The sequence below is a fragment of the Gossypium raimondii genome, chromosome 12 (genome assembly GCF_025698545.1).
Source record: "Gossypium raimondii isolate GPD5lz chromosome 12, ASM2569854v1, whole genome shotgun sequence".
Classification (NCBI taxonomy): Eukaryota; Viridiplantae; Streptophyta; class Magnoliopsida; order Malvales; family Malvaceae; genus Gossypium; species Gossypium raimondii.
The window spans coordinates 2099788-2108364 of NC_068576.1; the positions used below are offsets into that span (position 1 = coordinate 2099788).

The window sequence follows — 8577 nt, forward strand, 5'->3', positions numbered from 1 at the left end:
TCACTTGTTTATGAAGAAAGCAGTATTTCTATTCCCAAATTGTAACCAATTCACTCGCGCCCTCTGTTTCCAATATCGTTCATCTTTCCCAATCTCAAAATTAAGTTGAATTTTCATATCACTGAGTTCTGCCAAATTTTTATCATCCCTTTCAGATTCCATCAATTCTATCAATCTAGAAGTTAACACCTCCTTTTTTACTTTTCTACTTCGCCGAATTCGACTAGCCCATCTATCCAAACCTTTTCTTACCCTTTCCAACTTTTGCAACAAATCTCCTGATGAATTATCCCAAATACATCGTACCTCCTCAACAAACGAATCCTCTAACACCCACCAAGCTTCGAACTTGAAACTTCTTTCAGGCCGTTCATTATCTTTTCTTTTCGTAGTGATAAGCAGTGGACAATGATCCGAAAAAGAATACGGAATATGTTGAATTATAGCTTCAGGAAATATAGACATCCAATCCTCGTTAGCCACTCCCCTATCCAAACATTCTTGAATATTCGTTTCCAGAAAATTCCCTCTTTCCCAAGAAAACCAGTTTCTAGTATAGCCCATATCCAATAGGTGACAATCTGCCAACATAGTGCGAAATGCATCCATTTCTCCTCTCAAAGTAAGCTTTTTTTTTCATAGTCATACATAATTTCATGACAATCCCCACAAACTAACCATGAAAGGTCCTCAGCATTACTAAAATTTCTCAAAAGATCCCACGATTCATTCCTATCCTGCATATAAGGAGTTATAAAACCCAATATATCTCCACTTGTTACCTTCATCAGTATTTTCGATCACCGCATCAATATGCCTTTTTGAGAAACTTTGAAGTATGATAGTAACATTATAACGCCATGCCAAACATGACCCTCCTCTAGAGCCAATCGATTCTACATTAAAACCATTATGAAAACCATAACTCCTTCGTATTCTTTCCATATGATTCCTATTAATTTTTGTCTCCATGAAGAAGACTATCTGGGGATTATATACCTTCAGCGAATGCCGAAATATTAGCACCATCCGTGGATTCCCCAAACCACGGACATTCTAACTTAAGATTTTTATTATTCTCGGTTGGCTTGCCTTTTGGCAGCCGTCGATAATAAAAAATTGTTGTTCACCATTCTCCTATCCCTTATAGCCAAACTATTGGAATCCTCACCAACTATATATTCTTCAGTTTCTCCTCTTTGTTATTTTTTCTCCTCTTCTCCTATTAGAACCTCTTCTTCAGCATCATGATCCATTACAAATTGATTTTTAACTATTGGTTGATTTCCCCCTTTTAGAATTGGTAAGCGAATTCCCTTCCAAGTTAAATCCTAAAATGGGATCAATAAGAAACTTACTTCCAGAATTATTTGTTGTACCCCATGTTCTACTTTTAGGTGTTCGATTTCCATCAGGATATACTCCCCTTGTTCCCTCTTCTTCCTCACGTAACCAGACATTGCTTTGTGCTCGGGCTCTTCTAAATTATGCTTTTAATGAAAGATCCCATCCCATTTTAGTAATCTCTACTCTTAATGCCATTTTTGCCTCAAAGAAGGAGTCACTATGACCCAAACGACCACAATAGAAAAAAAAAGTGTTAACATTTCATATTTGAATCTAAAATATGACCGGTTTCCATAAAACATAATCTATTTTTTCCTCTTTAAAGGGTATCTTACGTCCAATTGAATTCTGACTCGTAAAAAATTTCGGTATCCCTTCCCCATATTAGCACCATCATACTCCAAGAACGTACCTATGAAATCACCTAATTGCTTTGCCAAAGCCTCTGAAAAGAAACCTGCAAGAACATTATGGATCTGAACCCAAAAAGGCGTCAAAATTAAAGGGATTCTTAACGGGTCTTCCCCCCACTGCAACGTATGTGATATCAACACGTGGTTATTGAAATTTCATGAAAAGCCCTTCAAAACCCTCTCTATATCCATACTTTAAAAAAACTGAAATAGAAATCTTCTGTCCCCTAGATCCAGAATTTGAACACCTCTGACCAGATGCCACCAATTCGCCATGGTGCTTTTCATAGTGAAAAAGTGAATAACACTAGCTGTTAGAAAGCATCCCACTAGATAAAATCCCCCTCTTCCTTTTCTAGAATTGGAAAATGTGGTATTTGTAAGACCTTTTCTTCTTATTCATTAAGAGTTAAACCAGCAAATTCAACTTTTATGAAGGCTAATTAAATTTCACACGTTGGAGAAAGAAATTGAAGAAAAATCCAATTGCCAAAACAACCGCCGCCACATAAAAATAAAAAAGAACTAAAACCGTGCCAGAGAAGACACACAATAGCGTACGAGGGTAGCAGACATAAAGTACTTAAAAAGTATATATATTTTTTAAAATAACATATATCTAATAATATTTGATCAAGTTCGTTTTCAACTGATAACTAAGGAGGAATCAACAAGCAAGTGTATGCATCGGAATGACAATTCTAGGAGTTCAATTTTAGCTGAAAATAAAGTTACTTTTGAAATATTAACATAGAGCATCACTGAAAGAAAATTGACGTTGTAAACCATCCATTAAATATCATTCACCTTTAGGGGAAAAACTACCTTTTCTATTCACTACAAAACCTTAAAACTCAAGAAAAATTAACCCCATGAAAATCTATACAATGTAGCTTCTAACTCTTTTACTCCCGTAGCACACATGTACAAGACACCTCAAATATTGAGTACAAGGGGTGACCCTACAAGTATAAAGGAAATTTTAAGCAAATATTTGCACCCCAAGTACAAACAACATAGACTTAGTTGCCAAAAGACATACCAATAAAGAACAGAGAAATTTTTATCAGTAGCTAGAATTTAGACACCTGCATACATCAAGGTTAAGGAGGTTTAAGAATTTATTTGAGTGCAACTCTTATGGCTAGCAAGCTTTACCTAAGAATCAAAAAGTAATATTGGATGAGAAAATATCAATGATGATCTGTCATAATTTGATACGTCAAATTAGACTCTCCACTACACTCAAAGAGCTATTCTCAAACAAATTAAATGTCTTTTTTTTTCTATGTTTTTTGTTTATTTTTAGATTTAATCACTAATAAATGTTTTTGCTTAGTTTTGTCCCTTTTGAGACTCAAATTGGTCAAATGATATCATAGGGAACTTAACGATATGATTAAGTTGGTGATGGGAGACAATAATGGTCCAAACTCGAGAAAAACATCATTCAGGGTGGGAGTTGTGACACTAATGCTATGAAAGTCGCAACACCAAGTCCTTTCACCTTGAGGATACAAAACTTCAATGTAAAATCAACACGTAACTTATTGTCATGGGAATCGCAATACCGAGCCAATATCGCGATACTGAGCCTCCAAAATTACGATATCCCTGAAGGTGTTGAAGTGAAAAAATTAAGGCCAAGTCCAGTGATGTCACGACACCGAGACCCCCGAGATCCATAAGTGCACTACTATCTAGGGTGTCAAAATATTGTTGTCTGACGGGGAGAAAATAGTTGTAAGGGTAGTCTTTTGTCCAACACCATCTCCAATTAAAACATAGCTTTTAAGGGTATTCTTGTCAAATTTTTTGGACTGTAATCAGATGTTAAAAGTCACATTTTGTTGAAGATTAAAAGAGTCAACTTTGTCTTTACTTTCTTTCATCTTTTAGGCTTAGTAGTTAATCTTCTTCACCATTATTAAGGTTTAGTTCTTAGCTTTTTCTAGTTTTGGTTGTTAGTAGTTAGTCTTTTTCACCATTATTAGGGTTTAGTAGTTGACATTTGTCACCTCCATTACTATTACAATCATCTTCTTCAAGCAACTGCCAAGAAATCTCTAAGCTTTGTTAACCCTATTTTTGTACTTATTTTAATGTATATTTTGAATATGTGTTAGGTTGTTGTTTGTATGAAAATGATGTTAGGTAACTAAATCTATGATGGTTGGTTGATGGAAATGTTGCTTTGTTAATTTTTGGTACAGAGATTAAATTGTAAAAATTGGATTAAATCAAATAAACTTCAAATTTTAGAATTTATGCCTCTAGGTGAATATTTAGATAGGTGAGATTGAGAGAAGATCCTATTGAGCACCAATTTGGTTGTCCTGAGTTAGTTTGATGAGGTCGAGAGATAAATTAGATTAAATCGTCTAATTTGGTAAAATGGAGACCGAGAGGTAAAATTGAGCCAATTAGAAGTTTAAGCCTTTTAAATCTTCAATCCCAAGACTAATCAGTAACATAGAAGTTAGTCAATCGTTTTTATTTATTGAATTGTTAATTGCTTGATTTTGATTATTTTACAATTTGGTCGTTCTTAGTGTTAGGTAGTCGATTAGTGTAATTTACCCTTGATCATGAATTGTTGTAATAGAATACTTAGCAAGTAGTTAGTTGGACTTTCTATTTGCATGCTTGTTGTTTAGGAATCACTTTATCCCCGAACTCTCTTGGGTTCGATCATTGGAATACTCGGGTGTTCCTTTGTCTTTGGAATACTCGGATGTTCCATTGTAACACCATAAATATTACAATTCGACTTGTCACACTTGCAATACACTGCTAGATTATTATTTGTAGTTGTGTTGATTCATAAAGTCGGTGCATGCACGCCAGGGCGCGGTCAAATGACCAATTATTGAATTCAAAACTCACAACTACAAAAAAAAGTGTCATAACTCTGATGTTAAATGACCAAACTACTTCAATGTGTACCCAAAAAAAAATAGAGCAATGCAAATATGTTACCTTCCCCAATCATTTAGATGAAATATTGCCATGATAATAAAACCATGAATCACCAACAATGACGATTTCTTATTTAATAATAATAATGAACTGCATAAATCTTTCTTGGTATGGAATTGAATGGCAATCAATAAAAATAAAAGAACCTTTCTTTTGCATCTTTGTAGAAGGTACACCTTCTAGATTAATTCAAGAAAAAGTTTTACTAAGCAATATTTGCACATTAACATAGGTTACAAGTTCAATTTAATATTACAAAATTTATTTTATAATTCAATATTACAAACAAACAACTAACTAACTGCATTGATACGACCTAATTATCACGAAACAATTCAAGGAGTAACAATTGAAATTTTAATTCCATTAAGCTCACTCAATAACAATTAGAAAAGAGGATTATATAATGTCTAACAAGATGAATGGAAGTAGGAGGTCCAATAGAGAACAATTTAATTTCTTATTTTCCTTTGTTAAAACAATCAATTTCCTCAATCCCTTCTCTTTTCCATTGTTGAAAAGTATCTATACAAGATCGAACTCAATTTCACTAAATCACTACTACCTTTGAAAATTTAACCATACAATAACAACAACGACAACATCAATAATAAGACATATACATCAAACTATATGGTTTTTTTGTTAAGAAATGTATAAATCTTAGACATCGATTTAGGATTATAATAGGCTAAAATTTAGGAAATTAGTATATTATCTTTCCTTTTATGTATAGTTTCTCTTATATATATATATTTTTCTAAGTTTGAGGGTAAAGTAATGAAAAATATGTTCTAATTTTCTCCTTTTCTCTTCTTTTTTTGTTTTCTCTTCTTTTCTTCCTTTATTTTCCTCTCGCGGTAGCAACCATGGGTAACAACCACTCTCCTTTTCTTCTCTTCCTTTCTTCTCAAATTAACATGGTATCAAAGTCACTAAAATCTCATCGCCCCCGCCACTGAAATACCCATCCTTAGTCGACCCTCCAACCAAGACCCTGTCATCGTAATCCACACGTGTGAGCCACATGTGCCACCACACCACTTTTGCTTCTTTCCCACGCATCGATGCATGAGAGCGCACCGTCCTCACTCGTACTATCAAAATTATCGTAAGGAAGAGAGAGGAAAAGATCTTCCCCAATTAGATGCGAATGATGAATACCTGTTTAAATAATCAACATGGAACTTTTTTTTTTGTAATTTTCTAAAAACAGAATTAATTAAAATTATGCAATTGAATAGTTGTTGTTTCAATCCCCTAAACTTCCAACTATATTTATTTTTCCAAGGTGACACCCCATATTTTATTTTAGTTTATGTCTATCATTGTATTTTTAGATTAAAGATAAATTTATCACATTACTTTAACTTGATATCGAATTTTACCATTAAATTTTTGCTTATTCGATTTTACCACTATATTTTGATTTTTAATTAATTTTTACTTGAAATTTAATTTAGAAAAAACTGAAAAGAAATTAATATAATATAATATATTTTCAAAATTTCCTTTTAATAATTAAAACAATAAATTAGTAAATAAAAACATTTAAAATAATTATTTTATTTTATAAATAAAACTAATTTTTTATTTTTATTTAAATTTAAATTTATCAAGAAATTCTTGCATAAAATAAAAATTTTATGTTAATTTCTTAAATATTAAAAAGTTTTATACATTAAAATATAATTAATTATTAAAATAAAATATCCAAAAATCTTTTTTAATGTCTTGAAATCATCCAAAGTCAATGTTGATTGTAAATTTAATTAAAAACATAAAAGTTTAAAGGAAATTTTCAATTAGAATTAATATTTTATTATAGAATTCAATTACATAAAAGTAAAATGATAAATTTATCTATATTTTAAAATCAATTACAAAAAATATAGTGACAAATTAGAGTATCTACAAATGACAAAATTGCATGTTAACCCAAAAAAAATCTATTTAGTTTTTTTCTTTCACTAAATCTTAAAATAACTCCTTTTAAATTAATTTTTCAATATGAATTCATTTAATAATGATGACATGATAGTTTAATATTACATCGTGTCATATTTAAAATTTTAAATATTATATGAAATGTTAAAATTATTAAAATTATAATTTTTAAATTTTCAAGTGATGATGTTATACAATTTAGGAGTGTTAAATCATCCATATTCATGGACCAGATTTCGAAAAGGTCAAGTTTTAGACTGACATGGACAAAAAAACAACTTTATCTTATTTATCTTGTACCAAAAAAGTTATTTTTTTGTATGCTTTTGTAGTAATTTTTTTCTAGCCATGTAACACATTCTTTTTCCTTTTTATTTCCCTCTTTTCCCTTTCTTGTTTTCCCTTTCTTCTTTCGATTTTCTAAATCTTGTTTCTAATCGTTTTCTCAATTCTTATTGAGAACAACCTTGTGAATCTAACTATTGAGGATGGTGAGGATGAAATGTGGCAAATTAATCTAGGTAGGGGTGAGCATTCGATTGAATCGAATCAAATCGAATCGAAAATTTTCGAGTTAATCGAGTTTTCAAATCTCATTTTATCATCCTAACTTTATTTGAAGTTTTCTCGAATCGAGTCGAGTGAGATGGAATTCGAATCGAATCGAATATATTTGTTCGAGTTAAATTTAAAAAAATAATTTTGGGTCCTTGTAACCATTGTCACCCATCGTAATAAAATTTGTCCACATTAATCAAAATTTTTATTAACTTTCATCACTTCATAATTTATTTATTAATTTTGTATATATTGATTAGCTTCTTTGCTTGCTTAGTTGTTTCAATTATCTTGATTCTTGTTACTATGTATTTTAGAATTAAAAATATATTAAATGTAAAAATATCATTTTTAATAAAAGTTATTTTAAAAATAAAATGTGAAATTAATACCAATATAAAATTTTAACACGAATATTTTATGGTATAATTAATAATTCAATTTTAATATAAATATTCAATATGACTAAACAATTCAATAATATAAATAATATAAAATGTGAAATTTAATTTAATAATATAAATAGTAGATATAAATAAAATTATTACTATTTATGTTTAGTGATTGTTTTTGGATAATTTTGATTTTTATTTGAGAGTAAAGGGTGAGAAGTAAAAGTTTAGGGAAAAATAAAAAGTTTTGAGGAATAAAAGTTTGAGGGAAAGTAAATAGGGGGGAGTAAAATTTTGGAGGGAAAATATTAAAAAAAAATTGGAGGGGGGAGGGTTTGGGATAAATGGGAGGTGGGATGGGAAGGGAATAAAAGATTTAGGGGAAAAATGGGAGGGAGTAAAAATTTTGGGGGAAAATAAAAGGTTTTGAGGGTTTTTGGGAGTAAAATTTTGAGAAAAAATAAATGGAGAGTAAAATTTTGGTGGGAAATGGATTTTGGGTAGATTGGGGGGTTGGGAGGGGAGGGGAGTAAAAGTTTTGGGGGGAAAGTGGGAGGGAGTAAATGTTTTGAGGGAAAAGTAAAAAGGTTTGGGAGTTTGGGGTAAAAATGTAAAATATTATAATTTGATATTCGAATTATTCGAATTCGAAAAACTCAACTCGATCCGAACTCGAAAATCGAAAAAAATTCGAGTTGATTCGAATAACTCGATTAACTCGAATAACTCGATTCGTTTAACTTGAAATTCGAAATTTTTTCAATTTTTTAGAGTTGAATCGAGTTTTGCTCACCCCTAAATCTAGGAGAAGAGTTGATCTTGACATCTTATGAATATTGCTTGGTAGGGTGCTTCCTCGTGGCTAATATTGTTCATTTTGATTCGATGAGGAACACCATGGCAAATGTTTGGCACTCAATAAGATGAGTAATAATCACAGA

The 8577-nt window shown here is 31.0% G+C and overlaps 1 protein-coding gene across 1 annotated transcript; it reads right to left on the bottom strand.

Annotated features, from left to right (window-relative positions):
• Positions 1-609, bottom strand: LOC105761896 (uncharacterized). Its single transcript, XM_012579838.1, has one exon. It carries the CDS (start codon positions 607-609, stop codon positions 1-3), a length of 609 nt encoding a protein of 202 aa, XP_012435292.1.
• Between the last annotated feature and the right edge of the window lie 7968 nt (positions 610-8577).

Bases quoted from the DNA above. Each gene is read 5' to 3' on its own strand.
- LOC105761896 (XM_012579838.1), bottom strand. From the start codon at position 609: ATGGATGCATTTCGCACTATGTTGGCAGATTGTCACCTATTGGATATG.